Source organism: Podarcis bocagei, assembly GCF_964188305.1.
Source record: "Podarcis bocagei genome assembly, chromosome: 4".
Taxonomy (NCBI): domain Eukaryota; kingdom Metazoa; phylum Chordata; class Lepidosauria; order Squamata; family Lacertidae; genus Podarcis; species Podarcis bocagei.
Window position 1 is genome coordinate 96,336,955 of NC_138128.1, and position 22,287 is coordinate 96,359,241.

Below are 22,287 nucleotides of genomic sequence, written 5' to 3' on the forward strand. Positions count from 1 at the left end.
TACAGAGCTGCTCTCTGAGTTGTTTATATACTCAGACTCTGCTGTACTCTGCTGTGCGACGACTGTCTTTTTGTTGGAGTGAATCCGGTGCTCACAACTCTAAGCTGTGAGTCCACAGCACTTTGACCTGTTCATGTGCAGAAGGTGGTCTCTGGAAGTGCTACCCAGCTCGCCTAGCCCAGTTGGGGCTGAAGTGGATTAGTCCAGTTGGTGGCACTGGCTCAAGGGCGATGCTGACAGAGGTCCCCTTACCTTTGTGTATGCCTACCAAATGTGGTGAAGGCAGATATCAGGCGATGGTAGCAATTCCTGAATGTATGCAATAGTAGTTCGCCATGGCAGGATACCTTGAACCCGCTCAGGGATTTTCAGGTTCATGCTGGTGCTGCTGGATCTTTGCCCTTTGGTTTTTATTTCAAGGGCTGCTGGTGTGCAAAGCTATGGCCTCAAGCCTGGTGTGGTGAGGCAATCATGTGACATAACTTTTCTTGAGTTTTCCCCATTGTAGTAGCAGTTCACATGTGGCCCGAGGAGTTCAGTGACCATCGGATCTGCTTTTGGTCTGATAACCAGGTGGTGTTGAGCGTCTTGGCAAAACAGTCCTCATGCTGTAGCACAGTCTCTGCCCCTCCGCGCATGCTTTCGAGCTGCGCCACTTAAGGTTTAATATTGTGCTTTCTACTCTCCAAATTACGCTGACACTATCCGATTTTCAGATGAAGCGCTTCAGATCCTGGGCTCCAGACTCAGCTATTGCCAGACTTTTCCAGTCTTGTGGCATTTTGACAACAATTAGTAATTTCAGAGAGCGGCAGCTTCCATTTCCCCTTCTGCTTTTACCTCTTATGGGAAGGCCTGGATGGATTTCTTAGCCTTAAGCTGGCAGTTCTTGGCCATTCGGAAGAATTTGCCCCCATCCTCTGAGCAGATCCTGCAGTATTTGGTCCACCTGCTGCAGATTGGGCATGCGGTTATAACTATCCGAATTCAGTCCGCTGCAATGTCTGTTTCATTGAAGCTTTATTTTTTCAGAGACCCTTGTATAAAGTTTGCAGTGCGCAGGGCCTTGGAAGGTTGGAATAGGCTCCAACCTCATAGGACAGTGGGCAGGAAGTCGGTCAATTTTTACCTATGCAGTATCTGCAACAAGTTAAAACTTGTCTGCGGGTTAAAGATCAAGGTGAGACTCCTTTCAGTAGTCCATTGCATTTTCGCACTGAGGGTTGGGGAAATGGTTGTTGGAGCCAGCACGGGGCCGAGATTCTGGAGGCTTATTGCTTCAGGACTTTTCCTTATCCTTTGGAGCTTGTCATTAGAGCTGGTAACTCTAAAACAGACTTAGTGGGCAGGAGTGCCACAATCAGGCTTCCCGCCACAGGTGAGGAGGGCCCTTGCCCGGTTATGGATAACAGAATATTTGGCTTTTTATTCCCTGGGGGCTGGCCCGCTCCTAGTGCATGAAAATGGGTTCCCGTTAGCCCGGCATCAATGTGCTTACGTCGTGCACCAGTTATTAGAGCCTGCGGCTTGCTTACCGCTGAACACTCCTCATTCCTTACGATTAGGTGCTGCTGCAAAGGCTGCACACTGGGGGCCTGTCAGTAGACAGGATTGTGAATACGGGTCATTGGAAGTCTGACGCTGACAAGGATTATATCAGGAAGTGTCACAGTGATGTCTGTGCTGATGCTTGTCTGTTGTTTCCTTTTTTCATAGGAGCAGCTGTGCACATTTGGGCCACAGCATTGTACACTAGGCTGGCAAGCATGTTGACGGGTTTGGACTGGGGCGTCATCTCAGTCTTCCTGCCCATGTGAACATATACTGGATGTCCAGATGGGGAATGCTTTGGGAGGAGATCCTTCCTTTGGTGCGGTCGAGTGTGACCTGTGCAGGTCCTCCCGCAGTGCTGGTGGTACAGCTGGGCGAGAATGTTTGCTGTCTTCCTCCAGCATAAGTTTGCATTCCTGCATGCAAGAGGGCTTGGATTGAGTTGATGGCAGCTCTCCCTGGACTCAAAATAATTTAAGGCATTGGTTCAAGGTGGTCTGGAGGGGGGGTGGGAGCACCTGTCCCCACCAATGCGCAAAGATGTTCCATTAAGGGAATCCAAGGATTTGCCATGCTTTTGTCGACCCCTTTTGAGGGGTAGGGCCATGCAAGAGTCCCTGGGAGCATTTGGGGTGAGCTTGAGTCTGATCCTGGTTCATTCCTCCCCCATGCTGTTTATTGGAACTGACGATATGGTGGGGCCCAGTCGTCAGTGCTGCCCTGCTGAGGTCAGGTGCAGCTAGTCGGGAACCAATGCCTAGACAAACTACCACCGAGCAGGCCAGAAAGCATGTTAATAAGGCGGTGGATAATAGAATAAAATAAATAAAGTGAATAAAATAACAAATAAAATAAAATAGGTCCTTGCTTTAGGTGGTTCTGTAATATTGCACCCTCCTAATTTTCTTCAAGGCTGTTCCCCTCTTTAGGGCAGATGGGGTGCATCTTTCCCCTATGGGGAACGACACCTGGCGGGATGCGATTGCCTTGGGATTCATTGCTCCCCCACAATGTTTGCTGGTACTGACGATATGGTGGGGCCCAGTCGTCAGTGCTGCCCTGCTGAGGTCAGGTGCAGCTAGTCAGGAACCAATGCCTAGACAAACGTACCACCAAGAAGGCCGGAAAGCATGTTAATAAGGCAGTGGAAATAAAATACAGGTCGTTGGAAATCGAATGCATTCAAAGATTATGTTCGTTAACATTATTGGTGTCTTACAATTTTTGCTTGTTTCATCTTATTTATCAGGTTTAGCGGTGACCCGTGTTTGGATTGTGGGGCACAGTATCGTCCATTGGGCTGGCGTCGCAGCACGGCAATCTGGATTGGGTCCAGATTTCGGCTTTCCTCCACATATTCGCTTGTCTTGGCTGTCCAGACGTGGGATGTGCTGGTCGGAGTTCCTGCCAAGTATCCGGAGGCAGTTGCTCTTGGAGGGGCCGCCAGCTGCTATTGTGGTGCAGCTTGGTGAGAACGACCTGGTGCCCATGGACTGTTTGTCACTACGTGCTGCAATTTTGGGTGACCTGGAGACGCTGCGTGCAATGGTGCCGACAGCGAAAAATTTTTGGTCAAAGCTTTTGCAACGCTGCGTTTGGAAGGGCAGTCGTTGCCCGGCTGCCACTGAAAGGGCCCGAAAACGCATCAATTCTGCTGTGGTCAAAAAAGTTTTGGAGCTGGTGGCGATGCAATTTCCCACCCCGAGATTCTTTTTGAGAGGCCATCCTTTTTCCAAGCTGATGGCATGCACCTTTCCGCTTCAGGGAATGAGGCTTGGATTGGTGCGGTGGTGACCAAGCTGAGGTCTTGGTTGGGGCTGTGAGTGGTTTGGCGGTGAGCTGAGGGCTCCATGGCGGTTAGGCACTGGTTAAATTGGTGCTTGGAGGGGTAAGTGCCTACCCCTCCAAATGATGCGAATGGGAATTCCGTTAAAGGAAATCCAGGGGCTTGCCATTCTTTCGTCCTTGTCCCCGGAGTCGGACTTGGGCCGTGCAAGCCCCACAGGAACATGAGGGTGAGAAGTAATGGTCTGGTGCCCAGCTTTATTTCTCACCCAATACTTGTTTCCCACGCTGGCTTCCGCTGGTATCCGGAAGGCCAGCTCTGTCCCTGAGGGCAAGGACAGATAGTCGGAACCAGTGCCTAAGCAACCACTCACATTTTTGTATTTGAATAAAGTTGTGGCCAAAATTATGCCAAAAACCTTAAACAAAAATTGATGTGTGAAGTGTGAATTATTGGGGGGCTACTGTGACTCAACACGCAAAGCGTGTTCTCCCTAGCAGAGAGCACGTGTTGCGGTTGGGAACAGGCCACCCTCCAGTGACTAGGCAAATTTAGTTGAATCCCGGCCATTTAAATGGTTAAACTGGGTTGCTGGGGTGTTTTGATTGTTGCCAATTTGGAGGAGGGGTCAGAGTCTATATATACAGGGGCCAGACGTTGGCACGGCCTCTTGGCCGTTTTGCATCGGATCACCCGCCCTCCCTCCCTTTAATAGGGGGGTTTTTTATTTAAGCTGATCGCTTGACCTTGCTATGCCTGTCATGGTGTCGTTCGCCTTGGTGCGGGGGCACGGTAGGAATTTTGCCATCTGGATGATTGGCTGGTGCCATTTGGTTTTTGCCTACTGCGTAGCAAATCGTCACAACTTGTAAGGTTGGCGGTTAGGCACTGGTTAAATTGGTGCTTGGAGGGGTAAGTGCCTACCCCTCCAAATGATGCGAATGGGAATTCCGTTAAAGGAAATCCAGGGGCTTGCCATTCTTTCGTCCTTGTCCCCGGAGTCGGACTTGGGCCGTGCAAGCCCCACAGGAACATGAGGGTGAGAAGTAATGGTCTGGTGCCCAGCTTTATTTCTCACCCAATACTTGTTTCCCACGCTGGCTTCCGCTGGTATCCGGAAGGCCAGCTCTGTCCCTGAGGGCAAGGACAGATAGTCGGAACCAGTGCCTAAGCAACCACTCACATTTTTGTATTTGAATAAAGTTGTGGCCAAAATTATGCCAAAAACCTTAAACAAAAATTGATGTGTGAAGTGTGAATTATTGGGGGGCTACTGTGACTCAACACGCAAATACATCTACATTGAAATAACTTGCTATACAGTCATACCTCGGGTTGAATGTGCTTTGGGATGAGCGCGTCTGAGTTGCGCTCCGCAGCAACCCGGAAGCAACGGAGCGCGTTACTTCCGGGTTTTGCCGCTTGCGCAGACGCAGACGCTCAAAATGATGTCACACCATGCGCAGAAGCGCCGAAACGTGACCTGCACACGCGCAGACACGGGTTACGTTTGCTTCTAGGTGTGAACAGGGCTCCGGAACGGATCCCGTTCGCATCTAGAGGTACCACTGTATACATATTCAGCCATTTCCCCAGCGTCTTTTGCCATCCAGATTTTTAACCCAGGTACTTCTAGGTACCTATTCTATATCTTGGTTTCACTGTGTTTGCCATATCCTGCTACATGCCACATTCTTATTAACCATTCATTCTTTATATTATCTTCGTATGATCTACCTCAAGGATCACCTCTCCCCTTATGAACCAACCCAGACCCTGCAATCACCATCTGATCCATAGAGTGACAACACGAGAACAAGGCCTTTTCGGCAGTGGCTCCCCATCTGTGGAATGCTCTCCCCAGACAGCATCATTACCTATCTTTAAGTGGCAGGCAAAAACTTTCCTCTATAACCAGGCCTTTGGCCTTTTAATCTGTGGCCTTTTAACTGTGTTTGTGGGAGGGGGTTATTATATAATAATAATAATAATAATTTATTATTTATACCCCGCCCATCTGGCTGGGCCTCCCCAGCCACTCTGGGCGGCTTCCATAAAAACCAAAAATACAGTAAAATGTCACACGTTAAAAACTTCCCTGAACAGGGCTGCCTTAAGATGTCTCCTGAATGTCAGATAGTTGTTTATCGCTTTGACATCTGCTGGAAGGGTGTTCCACAGGGCGGGCGCCACTACCGAGAAGGCCCTCTGCCTGGTTCCCTGTAGCTTTGCTTCTCGCAGTGAGGGAACCGCCAGAAGGCCCTCGGCGCTGGACCTCAGCGTCCGGGCAGACTGATGGGGGTGGAGACGCTCCTTCAGGTATACTGGACCGAGGCCGTTTAGGGCTTTAAAGGTCAGCACCAACACTTTGAATTGTGCTCGGAAACGTACTGGGAGCCAATGCAGGTCTTTCAAGACCGGTGTTATATGGTCTCGGCGGCCGCTCCCAGTCACCAGTCTAGCTGCCGCATTCTGGATTAGTTGTAGTTTCCGAGTCACCTTCAAAGGTAGCCCCACGTAGAGCGCATTGCAGTAGTCCAAGCGGGAGATAACCAGAGCATGCACCACTCTGGCGAGACAGTCCGCAGGCAGATAGGGTCTCAGCCTACGTACCAGATGGAGCTGGTAAACAGCTGCCCTGGACACAGATTTGACCTGTGCCTCCATGGACAGCCGTGAGTCCAAAAAGACTCCCAGGCTGCGCACCTGGTCCTTCAGGGGCACAGTTACCCCATTCAGGACCAGGGAATCCTCCACACCTGCCCGCCTCCTGTCCCCCAAAAACAGTACTTCTGTCTTGTCAGGATTCAACCTCAATCTGTTAGCCGCCATCCATCCTCCAACCGCCTCCAGACACTCACACAGGACCTTCACCGCCTTCACTGGTTCTGATTTAAAAGAGAGGTAGAGCTGGGTGTCATCCGCATACTGATGAACACCCAGCCCAAACCTCCTGATGATCTCTCCCAGCGGCTTCATATAGATGTTAAAAAGCATGGGGGAGAGGACAGAACCCTGAGGCACCCCACAAGTGAGGGCCCAAGGGTCTGAACACTCATCCCCCACCACCACTTTCTGAACACGGCCCAGGAGGAAGGAGCGGAACCACTGTATAACAGTGCCCCCAGCTCCCAGCCCCTCAAGACGGTCCAGAAGGATGCTATGGTCGATGGTATCAAACGCCGCTGAGAGATCCAGCAGAACTAGGAAACAGCTCTCACCTTTGTCCCTAGCCCGCCGGAGATCATCAACCAGTGCGACCAAGGCAGTTTCAGTCCCATGATGAGGCCTGAATCCCGACTGGAAGGGATTTATTATGTATTTTGTGTTCTCATTTTGTATGTTTATGTTGGAAACTGCCCTGTATTATTTGGATGGAGGGTGGTATACAAATTTAATAAGTAAATCATTATCATCATCATCTAATAGACAGAACAGTGCCAAATCCACAGGTTATGATAAACCAAAGCAGTATGAACAGATTATTGTAAACTAAAGCATTTATATAGTTCTGATACTAGGGAACATAAATTAATTAAATCTAAGAGAGTTTCCTGTCCCTTTTCAAAACGATTACATGAGAACAATGTACAGAAAGTGGTAGAAAGCTTTGCATCTGCTACAGTCAAATTTGTGGTGATTCTGTCACCTCAGCTTTTCTGCTAACCTGGATGTTTTCACCGTCAGAAGGTCTGCTTTCCTTGTATTGTTTATCCAATTGTATTATGCTGTTGGGATTTAGAAATTCAACGAAGATTTAAAACACAAGATGTTCCTGTGATAAATATTCCTAAAGTTGGTCATATGGACAGCATGAAGATCACTATCTACGAGACTTGTGGGGGGAAATAATAATAATACTTGTCCCAGGAGGCAACGTTTTATGTAATTTTCTAGGTTTGAGCAGGTGATTTGGGAGTAATAATAAGCAGCAGCTGTGGGGAGACTTGCACATATTCTGTTACAATAACTCTTTTGACTTGCTTTGCCAAAACAAGTACAATCCAACAGTGAGACCGAGGACGACACTTGCACTTTTCACCATGTTCTTTCTACTTGTAAAGCCAGAATTGAGGGTTTTTTGGGAGACAATACTCATATTATGGAACAATGTGCTCAAAGAAGCCTACCAAAGTCTCACTACTTGCTTACTGCCAACTGCTGAAACTATTTTACTTTTTCCTGGTGGTTTTTGGACATATCTGTGTTTCGAGTGTTATTATAGCTTTGTTTGAATTGCTTTTTTTAATGTCATTGCCTGCTTCTTGGGAGAAAAGCAATGACAAACCTAGACAGCATCTTAAAAAGTAGAGACATCACCTTGCCAACAAAGGCCCATATAGTTAAAGCTAAGGGTATGCCCAGTAGTGATGTATGGAAGTGAGAGCTGGACCATAAAGAAGGCTGATCGCCAAAGAATTGATGCTTTTGAATTATGGTGCTGGAGGAGACTCTTGAGAGTCCCATGGACTGCGAGAAGATCAAACCTATTGATTCTGAAGGAAATCAGCCCTGAGTGCTCACTGGAAGGACAGGTTGTGAAGCTGAGGCTCCAATACTTTGGCTACCTCATGAGAAGAGAAGACGCCCTGGAAAAGACCCTGATGTTGGGAAAGATGGAGGGCACAAGGAGAAGGGGACAACAGAGGATGAGATCACTGGATAGTGTTCTCGATAGTGCTCTGGTCCATGGGGTCACGAAGAGTTGGACACGACTAAACGACTAAGCAACAACAACAACATGTTCTGGTCTTTATATGGAAACACCTGGGGTCAGACTAAGACTGAAGGAAGGCTGTGGAATCTGGTGCAAGGCATCTGTGCAAGGACAACCCCACAGTTTAGGAAGGTCTCTCTGGGTCAGACAAAAGAGATGGAGCAAATAGGAGCCACGACAAGGTAACCCTGCTCCTCTGCCCATTCTAGATCTCCTGTTGCTCTTGCCTTTATCTTATCTCCTGGGTAAAAGGTAAAGGACCCCTGAACGGTTAAGTCCAGACAAAGGTGACCACGAGGTTGCGGCGCTCATCTCGCCTTCAGGCCGAGGGAGCCAGCTGGAAGCATCAGCCAGTTTCCAGTCTGGGCCAATGTTGAATGTACAGTGGTACCTCGGGTTAAGTACTTAATTTGTTCCGGAGGTCCGTTCTTAACCTGAAACTGTTCTTAACCTGAAGACCACTTTAGCTAATGGTGCCTCCCGCTGCTGCCGCGCCGCCGGAACACGATTTCTGTTCTCATCCTGAAGCAAAGTTCTTAACCTGAGGTACTATTTCTGGGTTAGCGGAGTCTGTAACCTGAAGCGTATGTAACCCGAGGTACCACTGTATTCAACTGCAAATTTGTTCTGTCTCATTTTCTGAGCATTAAACACACACACAATTGCTTTTAAATTGCACACATTTTTATGCACATCCCCTGAAATTTTGTGTTTTGGATGCGTTTTAAGACTTAAATATTCATCTTCACATGCTTTTCTGTGTCCTCCCCCCAAAAATATGAAATTTTCTTCACATTTTGTAAAAATCACACCAGAGAAGTATGTAGTCCAGTTATTGCCTGTCTTTTGAGCTCTGTCGTGGAACTGATTTGCTTCAAAATGAAGCTGTAACAAATGCTTAATCTCTAGTTTCATCCGTTTAGGCAGTAAAAAGGTAAAGGTAAAAGACCTCTGGATGGTTAAATCCAGTCAAAGGTGACTATGGGGTTGCGGCGCTCATTTCGCTTTCGGGCCAAGGGAGCTAGCCTTTGTCTGCAGACAGCTTTCCAGGCCATGTGGCCAGCAGGACTAAACTGCTTCTGGCGCAACGGGACACTGTCATGGAAAACCAGAGTGTATGGAAATGCCGTTTACCTTCCCGCCGGAGTGGTACCTAGTTATCTACTTGCACTTTAATGTGCTTTCGAACTGCTAGGTTGGCAGGAGCTGGGACCAAGCAATGGGAGCTCACTCCGTCGCGGGGATTCAAACTGCTGACCTTCTGATCGGCAAGTCCTAGGCTCTGTGGTTTAACCCACAGCGCCACCTGCGTCCATTGGCTAAGCACACACTAATTTACCCCAAGACTTATAACAGATTAGCAGGAAAGGGGGAAATCTGGGAGGAAGAATACTAGTATATCTGTTTGAAAGGAAGGTGATATAAAATAAAGCTCTACATCTACTAAGCTTCGTCTGACTCTACATTCTTTCTCATAAGGCAACTGAATGCAACCATTCAGTCTCCATTTCCCCTCTATAAATATGGGATAATAAAACTGGCCTACTTACACAGTTGTAATGATTACAAAGCAAATGTATGCAAACTGCTTTGAGTACTTCTAATGTGATAAATGAATAATACTAAGTCTTCAAAATATAAGGTGACTTGGTATTTCATGTATTAATGCCTTCAGTCCTGGCAATTCCTGTCTTTTTAACTTGTTAAATATTTTATTTAAAAATTAAATGTGCTATTTTCTTTTAAATGCTAGCATTCCTTTAAATAAAGGCCCTTTTGATCTCTAGTGCATCTAATGGTAAGTCCTTTTATACTCATGTTGAACATCTGGGGGAACTTTGTGACTTCAAATAAAACTATCAAACTGAAATATTAGTGATTAAACTCATAGATTTCATGGTCAACCTCTATTACACTAATAATGCATCACGTGAAGCAAATATTCTAGTTTTCCTATGTCACACATTGGTCCAAAGGGTTGGGAAGTATTTCACGGTCAATTTACATATGATTCAACAAGTGTGTATGATTAAAGTGTATATTTCTGAAAATCAGGAATAGGGCAATTATTCTGCTTTAAAAGTGGTTATATATAATTAATGCATTTTCCAGGAAGAAAGAATCAAGAAAGCATATAAAGAAATAAATGCTTTGTTATTTTGTTTCTGCACGGAGGGTTTCAAAGTTGTCACCCACTTTATATGATTGCTGTGTTTTAAGATGTGCACACAAATCATGCTTACGAATCTCCAGAAGGCATTCTCCACCTTGTGGCTAACTTAGCAATAGCAGCAGGCTAGATAGAGAAGATTTATGTGGCGTCTTTGTTGGTTTATGGACCACCCAGCCCACAACACTTTGCAAAGGAAAGGGAGAATGAAGCTATCATTGCTTCCTTGCTCAAAGTCCATTTCACAAGGCTGCATTGGCAATCTGATATGTGTTACAGAAGGCTGATTTGCCTCTAAAGCTAAATGTTGGTTTAAACATGGGGTCACCAACCTGATGGCTACAGGTGCAAAGCACCCCTGGCAGAGGCACCAGACTCTGAGCTTCCTTTAAAAAGGGGGCAGGGGATAAGTCTCTAATTATGAAAGGAAAATGTGCAGGTATGCTTCTAAGCCAGGCATAGGCAAAGTCAGCCCTCCAGATGTTTTGGGACTACAACTCCCATCATCCCTAGCTAACAGGACCAGTGGTCAGGGATGATGGGAGTGGTAGTCCCAAAACATCTGGCGGGCCAAGTTTGCCTATGCCTGCCCTAGAAGTTCTTTTCTGAAAATTCTGCTACACAGTAAGTGTTTCTTGCAAGCGAGCCCAGAATGTATGGAGGTACATGCTAACCTCATCATCCACACAGATTAGGAGTTGTTCCTTTGTATTTTGTGAAGGAATCAGAAGACCGCTTGACCCTGAATTCATTGCTCATCGTACCCAACAATCAGCACTTCAGCATAATTAGTGTATAATTAGTGCAGAGCCAGCTTGTGAGAAAGATTGGGGGGGGGGGTTCCCTGCATCAGGATGTTGGGGTGTCCAGGAACATGGCAGCAGCGTGGCTTCCATCACTGGTGCCTCTTCCTCCATCTCCTGCCGCCGCCACCAGCCAGAGATTGCTTCCTCCTCCTTCCAGGGCGTAGGAAGGGGGGCGGTGGGAGCAGGTTACCCAGGGGCCCTCACTGAGGGGGGTGGCATTCGGCGCGCCGCCCCCCGCCCACAACGCCCAAGCCTACCCCGAGCCGTCGGGGTAAGGGAAGGAGCTGTGCCACTTTCCTGGTGGCATTCCGCCCTTCCCTCTTCATTTTGGCAGCTTGGGGGAGGCTTGGGAACCGTGGCTCGCTCCGCCCCCATGGCTGGCTCGCTCCGCCCCCGGCTGCAGTGCACGTGCACCGCTCCGGGTGCCAGAGCGGCTAGCCCAGGCCTGGGAGGGCACCCACCACACCACGCCACCCTCGGGAGCGCGCCCGCCCTGGGCAGCATGGGCATATACTCCACCGCTGCCTCCTTCCCCTCCATGGCTGGAGCAGGAGGAGATGGAGACAGGCACTGAGGTCCAGCTCTGCTCGGCTTCATGCTTGGCAGCAGTTTTTTAAAAAAAAATATTGGGGGGTTGCTGAAACAGACAAGAGGGAGATAGGATTCTATGCTGCCACTCATTTTGAGAGCAGCTTCTGAACCAGTCTTTTGCCGAGGCTTTCATTCTATCAAGTGTTGGCCCTGACTCGAACCTATGGCTTAGGGAAGGGGAAGTCAACATGGTGTCCTCCATAGTGTGTGGGGTTATAACTCTCATAAGCCCCAAGCAGTGTGTCCAAAGATCTAGGATGCCAAGCTGCAGGCCCAACAATATCCAGAGGAGGCCACCTTGGCTTCCCCGGCTGAGTGTATATACAGAAAATAATATTTCATCTCTCATTTGAAAAAGACAACCCTGTATTTCAAGGAAGGTAAAGCTAAAGGCACCCCTGACAAATAAGTCCAGTCGTGAACAATTCTGGGGTTGCGGCTCTCATCTAGCTATACTGGCCGAGGGAGCCGACGTTTGTTCGCAGACAGTTTTTCCGGGTCATGTGGCCAGCATGACTAAGCTGCCTCTGGTGAACCAGAGCAGCACACGGAAATGCCGTTTACCTTCCCGCCGGAGCGGTACCTATTTATCTACTTGCACTTTTGGGCGTGCTTTTGAACTGCTAGGTTGGCAGGAGCTGGGACCGAATAACAGGAGCTCACTCCATTGCAGAGATTCGAACCGGCAACCTTTTGATCGGCAAGCCCAAGCGGCACAGTGCTTTAACCCTCAGCGCCACCCGCAAGGAAAGCAAGGGAAGGCTTTAGCAAAAACTGAAAAGCTTATCTAGGTTTAAATCCTCAGATAAAACATTTTAGTACTCCTCAGCAAAGAAACATTCTGAATTTAATGTTTTAGAAGTAGAAGGTGGATTTGGTTTAGAGCAGAAAAAACATCCCTCCTGCAACAAATAATTTTTACACTGTCCCTTGGACTTCCCAGCTAAAAGTTATAATGTCCATGATCCAAAAGAGCACACAGGAACCATCTGTGAACACACCTGGACTTTTCGGACTTTTTTCTCCTCTGAGTTTCCGCCACAGAACTTCTCCTGCTGCATTTTAAGCACCCTGGAGTTTAAAAATCTGTTTTGGGGATTGGAATGAAAATGGTTTTAAAACTGACAATAGGGGGTGTGGATAGCTCATAATCATTTGTGGAATTTTTTTTTTTTAAATGGCTCCCTAGCAAAAGTGCCCCCAGCAAACCCGCTCTTTAAAGTAAAGGGAGTTTTAAATGAGATTTGGCAGCACCTCAAGTTTTTGAAAATCCAGCAAACATCTTACCAGCTCTGCTCATGTGCACAAGAAGTGTGCAGTGCTAGCCTGTTATTAAATTCTGTTGGCTGCATACTAGATCGTCTGCAAAGGAGTTTTCTTGGTGTCAGTTCTTAACTTTTTTACTACCTGCCACAACCCACACAGCGCCAGGGAATCTGGAGCGTGAAACCAACTGTAACTGGCGACTGGCCTCGCAGAAAACAACAGAAGCCAGAGTTTAAATTGCTTTATTAATATTAGTCAAGCAATAGGTGTCAGATTTTATAACCTGGCTAGGAACATTTAATACAACACTGGTTTGCGATGTATTAATGAATTTGTTTTATTGCACAACTGAGAAAATGTGCAGGTCTAGGTCTTCTTCTACATTATGGTCTGGAGGGGAATGAAACCATGGAAAAAGTTTTAGGTTAAGAGGAGACTGTGAAGGAACAGTTCCCACGCCCAGTTGCGCCAGAGCTAGCACAGGTCCCCACGCGATATATGTTCAGTGTCCTACATTGTGTGCCATGAACAATGAGGCCTCATTCCAGGGAGCAGAAGGAAGGCAAACCATACCAAATATGGCTTTAAAAGCCTCAGATCCACTTTTAGAAGTTACCTTTTGATGACCTTTTGTGCTTTTTGCTATTACACGAGAAAAATTATGTCCCGTTGCATGTTTCCTTGTTTGTGTCGACAGCCAGGAAATTAAGAGCCAAGTGTGTGGTTCAACTCTGAATGCCTTTTTATGTTTGCTATGCTTACAGCTACACAAGTGAAATTATTACTGTACTGCACAAGTCTTCACACTGAATATTTTAGCAGTTTTTAAAAACTATTTTATATATTTGGTATTTTATATTTTGTTAGATTATTTTGAACTTGAGGTTTTGTGGCACCAAACAGCTAACTGCAAATTTTGAAGATGGGTGGATGACTTAATTCTGAGAAACCCATGCTGTATCTTAGTAATGACAGCATCCTTTTTTAAGTGCTCACAGACCGACTGTTGAATTATCTGTTCTAGGACCTTGCCTCGTATTGATGTCAAGCTCACCGGTTGGTAGTTATGAAATGAAACTAAACTACTTTGTTACCAAAGACCAAGAAATATAAAGTGTTAGGTATGCAAATCGGCCAACCATTCCGTTTAGAGTAGAAGCTGCAGTGGGAAAGGGAAAGAAGTTCAGTGATGGGTGAATCTGCCCGTTTTCTGTTTCTCTCAGTTTCTCATTTTTCCAATCTTAAATTCACTTCTTCACATTTCCATATCAGTTTGAGAATCATGAAAACCACCAGCATTTTAATGCTAATTTCTCCTAACATGCTTGTTTACAAGGTTCTGTAAGGCATTTTCTATAATATAGTGCATTTTTAATTTTGCTTTCACTAATATCTGCGTTTTATGGTATTTTATCATAGTAGATTGGAGAAATGTGAACTTCAAAGAAGTTCTCATATTGTTTCCAAATGTGCAAATTGGGTCTGAATCGAATTTCTTTCCCATCCCTACAGAAGACTAACAGGGCCATAAGAAGAAGGGTGCTTCATAAGAACAGCCTTGCCGCCTTTAGGCCATCTGCTTCGCAGCACTTATGCAAGGCTGCAATTTCCCCATTAGACAGAACTGCTATTTGAATGAAGATTTTGGAGTTTTACATACCGGTGGACAAATCTTATTGCACTCCTTCTCAAGGCATTCTGTAATTCGAAGCCCGGTAACAGCATCTTCCATATCTGTGCAAGAACATTCTGTGCAGCCTTCCTCCCAAATCTTCCCAATAGGATAGACAACATTTTGATGGACGCAAACCTGCCAATAATTAAAACATGACACTTACTTCACAGAAAACTGCACACCAAGTGTTCTCATAGGATTTTGCTGGGTTGCAAGGAAAGCGAGAATTCCTTTGCGTGTTCAGACCTTTTAACCTCCCCCTTAAATAAATTCAGACAAGACTCAAATTTTGGTTTGGTTTTTGGCAGAATTTAGGCCACAACTTTATTGATTACAGCAAGTGACTGGTTGCATAGGCTCTGGTTAGACTAGCTCCCTGCACCGTTGCAGGTAGCGCTGACCCAGGGCACCAGCATAGGTCAGCCAAGGGTGAACACGTGGATAAGCAGAAAGCCGGGAACAGGCTATCTCTGCCACCCAAATGTCCCCCTGGACTCAGGCATGGGCTCAACCCCCTCTCAGGGGTTGACCAAACCATTGAGTCCCTGGATTCCTTTAACAGAATACCCTTTACATAGGGATGGCAAGACCATTCTCCCATCCCTATAACCTCAACCAGTGCCTATCCGCAACCTAACAAGTTGTGATGACTTGCTACGCGGCAGGTGAAACCCAAATGGCAACAGCCAATCAGCCAAGTGGGGAAAATTCCTGCCGTGCCCCTGTCCCAATGACAGACGACACACAACGGCATGGCAAGGTCAAGCGCACAGCCGTAAATATAGGGAGAGGTGGGTGGGTGTTCCGATGCACGAGCCGAAAGAGAAAGCTCTGGGTCATGTGCATAGGTATATATAGGTCCCTTGATCCGTTTGGGCTGCATCCCATTGGCCTGATTAAACCCAGCATCAAGGGACCTACCAACTGGGTGTTGTGGCTATCCAACCCACAACACAGGGTTTGGTTGCCAGGTCTCACCGCAACACGTGCCCTCTTTAAGGGAAGACCTGATTTATCAGGTGGACAAGCTTTCTTGTATGACAACAGGCATATCAGTTTGTTCACCGTTGCTAACATCCCTCACAATGTGTAGCTGTGGAAGCTTTGACTTTGTTTTCAGGGCACACTCTCAGTTAATCCTCCTTATGCTGATGCAGATACAGTGGGTCCAAGCAACTGTTTTATATATTTGCAAAACATTTTAGCAAACTTAAACCACTTCAGCAAGAAGCTTGCACAACAGGTTGACTTGCAACAAAATCTTACTACAGGTGGTGGCACATGTTCCCCGATAAACCAGGGCATTACATCTATGTCCCAGATACCTCGATATCTGTCTACCTTATCGGTTGCATCGCATAGATTCGCTTTTGTTAGAGCCAGATTTAATGTGTTCCCCTCAAATGTGCTGAACAATAGATTTTCTAACGGTAAAACCTCTGTTTTATGCGCATGTGACAACAAATCAATAGAATCCCTTCATCATATCTTGTTTAATTGTGCTTTATATATTGTTCCCCGATCAAGGATTCTGAGTTCAATCATTTTGGAAACTGTTGCTAAACCACCTGAATTACATCTAGCCTATCTACTCCAGGACATTGACTCTTATAGAACATTACAGGTTACAAGATTCCTGAATTCTGTTCTTTCATATAAAAGACTTCATGGAATGCTGCATGACTATTAAAATCTAGTAAACTCTATCCACCATCGTTATATTCAAGCCACAATATGGTACATCTAGAGACTGTATGTAATGTGAAGGAGATTATGCGTTGAAATATTTTAGTTGATATTTTAGAATGTAAAATGCTATTTTATTTACTGATTGGTTTTACCTGGTGGGCTTATAGCCGAATAAAGTATTATCTATCTATCTATCTATCTATCTTGCACAACAAATCTGGTCCCCCAAAACACCATATTTTTTCTGATATGGGGCGTGAGATAGAGAAATGCACTGGAAAGTGTGGAATGACACTTGCTTTCATGAAATGTCATCTAATCTCCCTGCAAAAAAATCAGAATGAATGCTCAATAAACGGATTGTCTGGAAGCGCCTACAATCTGCTATCAGTTTGATTAAATAATTCTGATTTCAGTACATCTTGCTTTGTATTTTTTTGTTTCGTGTTTTGCATTTATTGTGTGTTATGTATTTTAGCAACCTCCAGAGCTGTTCTGAATTCTTTTACAAAGAAACTTAGGATAGGATTCAAAAACAAACATTGACATTTAGCATGCCAGAGTTTGCCTTCCATAACAACCAGTGCCGGATTTACGTATAAGCTAAACAAGCTATAGTTTAGGGCTCCAATCACTTTTGGGGCCACCAAAAAATGTAAGGGAAAAAAACCCCTGGATGTACATTTCCAAAATATAAGATAAAATAAAACCTACATACAATAACAGTGTTTTGTGTTGTGTAGGCTCCTATGGTGTGAGTAATGGGCCCCGCCTGCTAGCCTGCTCCCTAAAATACCACTTTGATAAAATACATATTTTGTTATGTGCAAGTGGCTTTAGATACGTATTAGGTCCATAAATTACCATATAGTATATATTCAACACACAAAAAACAGCGACAATTTGTTGTTGACAAAGGACAGCTGGACATATAGGGCCCCATTACCTTCAGTAGTTTAGGGCCTCATCAAACCTAAATCTAGCCCTGATAACAACCATCTCCTTTTGATGTTATCCTCCCATTCTGATGGAGCCCCCATTGCAAAATGATACAATGTTCAGATAACAGCTGGATTTGGGTTGGATATACCAGAGCTGGAGGAAGATGGGAGAAGGAGGCACAATTCCAGCCCCTGACTTGCACCAACTGCAAAGGTAGCATCTTGGTGGGAATAAAGGAGATGGTTTGGGTGAGATGGGCAGGAATAGCCCATGCATGGTGCGAGCCTTGTCAACAAAGTCATTCTTCATGGGCAGGTAGGACAATTCATTATTTTGAATTGAGTGGTGCATGCTCTGGTTATCTCCCGCTTGGACTACTGCAATGTACTCTATGTGGGGCTACCTTTGAAGGTGACCCAGAAACTACAACTAATACAGAATGCGGCAGCCAGACTGGTGACTGGGAGCGGCCGCCCAGACCATATAGCACTGGTCTTGAAAGACCTACATTGGCTTCCAGTACGTTTCCGAGCACAATTCAAAGTGTTGGTGCTGACCTTTAAAGCCCTAAATGGCCTTGGTCCAGTATATCTGAAGGACCGTCCCCACCCCCATCGTTCTACCCGGACACTGAGGTCCAACACCGAGGGCCTTCTGGCGGCTCCCTCACTGCTAGAAGCCAAGTTACAGGGAACCAGGCAGAGGGCCTTCTCGGTAGTGGCACCCTCCCTGTGGAACGCCCTCCCACCAGATGTCAAAGAGAACAACAACTACAAGACTTTTAGAAGACATCTGAAGGCAGCCCTGTTTAGGGAAGCTTTTAATATTTGATGTATTACAGTATTTTAATGTTTTTTTTGGAAGCCGCCCAGAGTGGCTGGGGAGGCCCAGCCAGATGGGTGGGGTATAAATAATAAATTATTATTATTATTATTATTATTATTATTATTATTATTATTATTACCTTGTCGGGGTTGCAGGTGGTAGATGTGCAGCCACAGTCATTAGTGAGAGTTGTTGATAAGTATCCAGTAGGGCAGGCCACTGTTGAATTGACACAGTCACAAGTACACTGAAATTCATCACAGCACTGAGTCTTCTTAATAGTCAGCTTCCGGTGAGGTGGGCAGGGAGCAATTGGCTGTGGGTTGCAATCCTCTTTTTTGCACACTAGGAAACAAAAAATCCAGAAACAAACAAGGCTATGCGACAAGCAAGCTGCAAAAGGAGCATTTGCAGTTTTTCTTTAAGAACAGTATTTCTATGCTGCCCAAAAGCTAACGTTCTCAGGGCAGTGAATACAATGTGAAAACAGTAATTAGTTTATTAAGAAACAAGCAAAAACAAATAATCATATTTTTTAAAAAAAACAGAACCACCACCAGCAATCAAGATAAACACCACAAAAAGAAATCAAGTACATGGAGCTCCCAGAGCACATCTCATATGCTCATACATACACATAAACACACAAACATGCGCCAGAAAGAATTGCATAAGTAAGTAAAACCAGTATTTGATGTTTTAAAGGAATTTTACCACATGCATAATCGGGCCTGCATTTTCCAGGATTTGTCTGCAAAAGCTGGAGACCATCTTCACAATGAGGTAAAGCAGGCATTTTGCAACTGACCAGGTCGCAGACTAAAAACAGAAAACAGAAAATGGAAGGAATCAAACGTAATAATAATAATAATAATAATAATAATAATAATAATAATAATAATAATAATAATAATAATTTATTATTTGTACCCCGCCCATCTGGCTGGGTTTCCCCAGCCACTCTGGGCGGCTTCCACAGAAACCAAAAAACACTAAAATATCATACATTAAAAGCTTCCCTGAATAGGGCCGCCTTAAGATGTCTTCTGAATGTCAGGTAGTTGTCCATCACCTTGACATCCGATGGGAGGGCATTCCACAGGGCGGGCGCCACCACCGAAAAGGCCCTCTGCCTGGTTCCCTGTAGCTTCGCTTCTCGCAATGAGGGAACCGCCAGAAGGCCCTCGGCGCTGGACCTCAGTGTCCGGGCAGAACGATGGGGGTGGAGACGCTCCTTCAGGTATACTGGGCCGAAGCCGTTTAGGGCTTTAAAGGTCAACACCAGCACTTTGAATTGTGCTCAGAAACGTACTGGGAGCCAATGTAGGTCTTTCAAGACCGGTGTTATGTGGTCTCGGCGGCCGCCCCCAGTCACCAGTCTAGCTGCCGCATTCTGGATTAGCTGTAGTTTCCGAGTCACCTTCAAAGGTAGCCCCACGTAGAGCGCATTGCAGTAGTCCAAGCGGGAGATAACTAGAGCATGCACCACTCTGGCCAGACAGTCAGCGGGCAGGTAGGGTCTCAGCCTGCGTACCAGGTGGAGTTGGTAGACAGCTGCCCTGGATACAGAATTGACCTGTGCCTCCATGGACAGCTGTGAGTCCAAAATGACTCCCAGGCTACGCACCTGGTCCTTCAGGGGCACAGTTACCCTATTCAGGACCAGGGAGTCCTCCACACCAGCCCGCCCCCTGTCCCCCAAAAACAGTACTTCTGTCTTGTCAGGATTCAACTTCAATCCATTAGCCGCCATCCATCCTCCAACCGCCTCCAGACACTCACACAGGACCTTCACCGCCTTCACTGGTTCTGATTTGAAAGAAAGGTAGAGCTGGGTATCATCTGCATATTGATGGACACCCAGTCCAAACCCCCTGATGATCTCTCCCAGCGGCTTCATATAGATGTTAAAAAGCATGGGGGAGAGGACGGAACCCTGAGACACCCCACAAGTGAGAGCCCAGGGGTCTGAACACTCATCCCCCCCCCACTTTCTGAACACGGCCCAGGAGAAAGGAGCGAAACCACTGTATAACAGTGCCCCCAGCTCCCAACCCCTCTAGACGGTCCAGAAGGATGTTATGGTCGATTGTATCAAAGGCCGCTGAGAGATCCAGCAGAACTAGGAAACAACTCTCACCTTTGTCCCTAGCTCGCCAGAGATCATCAACCAGTGCGACCAAGGCAGTTTCAGTCCCATGATGAGGCCTGAACCCTGATTGGAAGGGATCCAAATGGTCCGCATCCTCCAGGCGTGCCTGGAGTTGTTCAGCAACCACACGCTCAATCACCTTGCCCAAGAATGGAAGATTTGAGACTGGGCGATAGTTGGCCATACTGGCCGGGTCTAAAGATGGTTTTTTTAAGAAGCGGTTTAATGACCGCCTCTTTCAGCGGATCTGGGAATGTTCCCTCACAGAGGGAAGCATTCACCACCCCGCAGAGCCCATCGCCCAGCCCTTCCCGGCTAGCTTTTATAAGCCAGGATGGGCAAGGATCAAGGAGACAGGTGGTTGGTTTCACTCGTCCAAGCAGCCTGTCCACATCCTCGGGGGTAACGGATTGAAATTGATTCCATGCAACTTGACCAGACAGGGCTCTAGCACTCTCCCACCCCAGCCCTGCTCCCACGGTGGTGTCTAGCTCCTTCCGAATATGAGTGATTTTATCTGCAAAAAACTTTGCAAAATCGTTGCAGGAGATCTTGGGGTCTTTACAAGGCCCCGGTGGTAAAGGTGGTTCCGTTAAATTGCGGACCACCTGAAAGAGTCTCCTGCTACTATTTTCTGCAGATGCAATAGAGGCGGTGAAGAAAGTCTTCTTCGCCGTCGCTATCGCCACTTGGTAGGCTCGACGTTGAGCTCTAACCTGTGTCCGGTCAGATTCGGAGTGAGTTTTCTGCCACCGACGCTCTAGCCGTCTCAGCAATTGTTTCATCGCCCTCAGCTCCGAAGAAAACCACGGGGCTGTCCGGGCTCCATGCAATCGGAGAGGGCGCTTCGGAGCCAGACAGTCGATAGCCCTGGTTAACTCCGCATTCCAGCGGGCCACCAGGGAATCAGCTGAAAGGCCATCAACATGGGATAAAGCATCCCCTACCACTCTCTGGAAACCATTTGGATCCATTAAGTGGCGGGGGCGGACCATCCGAATTGGTCCCACCTCCCTGCAGAGGGGAAGGGTCGTGGAGAAGTCCAGTTGCACCAGGAAGTGATCTGACCATGGCACTTCTTTGGTTTCATTTTTACTTAGTGTCAGATCACCCACGTCGCTAGAGGTGAATACCAGGTCTAAGGCATGTCCATGACTATGAGTTGGGCCCAACTTATTCAGGGACAGCCCCATGGAGGCCATGCTTTCCACGAAGTCCCGAGCGGCCCCTTGTAAGGTCGTGTCGGCGTGGATGTTAAAATCCCCTAGGACAACCAAACTAGGTGTCTCCAGGAGAACATCCGCCACGACCTGAAGCAGCTCGGCCAGGGAATCCTTGGTGCAGCGGGGAGGTCGGTACACCAAAAGGAATCCTGTACTGCCCCTATTGCCCAACTTCCAGAACATGCACTCAGAAAACTGGGTCTTCCCAGTAGGACGCCTGATGCAAACTAATGACTTCCTAAAAATCACTGCAACCCCCCCTCCCCGCCCACATGACCTGGGTTGCTGTGCGTAAGAGAAACCTGGTGGGCAAGCAGCGGCAAGGACAGGCCCATCTGCTTCCTCCAACCAGGTCTCTGTCACACAAGCCAGGTCAAATCCTCCATCCACAATCAGGTCGTGGATGGCAGTGGTTTTATTCATCATTGACCTGGCATTACACAGCAACACCTTCAGGTTATGTGGGTTTCCCCTGTTGATTCCAGTATCCATCTGGTCAAGGCCAGACCCGGAGGCAGGGATAGTCTTCAAACAACGACTAAACCTGCCTCCTCGGTAATGACATGGTCTGGTCTTAGCGTAACTCCGCCTCCTGCCCATGATCACCGAGATCGGATGTCCCAGTGCTTCCTCCCCTGTGGAACTTGTCCCAGCCATCGTGTTGGCTGGGGCCTCACTCCCAGGCAGCCCTGATCCCGCCCCTTAAAAACAAAACACAAACTATACAGAACCAATAAAACAACAGAAAACAAAAACAGAACAAGTATACTAAAATTAATCCCCAACCAAATATCCATTACACCCACCCACCCCCAACAAGAGAAAAAAGGAAAAAAAGAAATACAAATTTAAATTACCACCGACTGCTTGAGGACATTTTAAAACACATTGGAA

At 46.7% G+C, this 22,287-nt stretch overlaps 1 protein-coding gene across 1 annotated transcript in view; it reads right to left on the bottom strand.

The window, feature by feature from the left end:
* VWF (von Willebrand factor) overlaps positions 1-22,287 on the bottom strand; it is a 175,286-nt gene that overhangs the window by 33,674 nt on the left and 119,325 nt on the right. The window contains exons 41-43 of the mRNA XM_081191447.1: positions 18,733-18,837; positions 18,158-18,363; positions 14,548-14,697 (exon numbers count right to left, since the gene is read on the bottom strand). Coding sequence (XP_081047573.1) covers positions 14,548-14,697; positions 18,158-18,363; positions 18,733-18,837 — 461 coding nt within the window. The remainder of the gene's footprint in view (positions 1-14,547; positions 14,698-18,157; positions 18,364-18,732; positions 18,838-22,287) is intronic.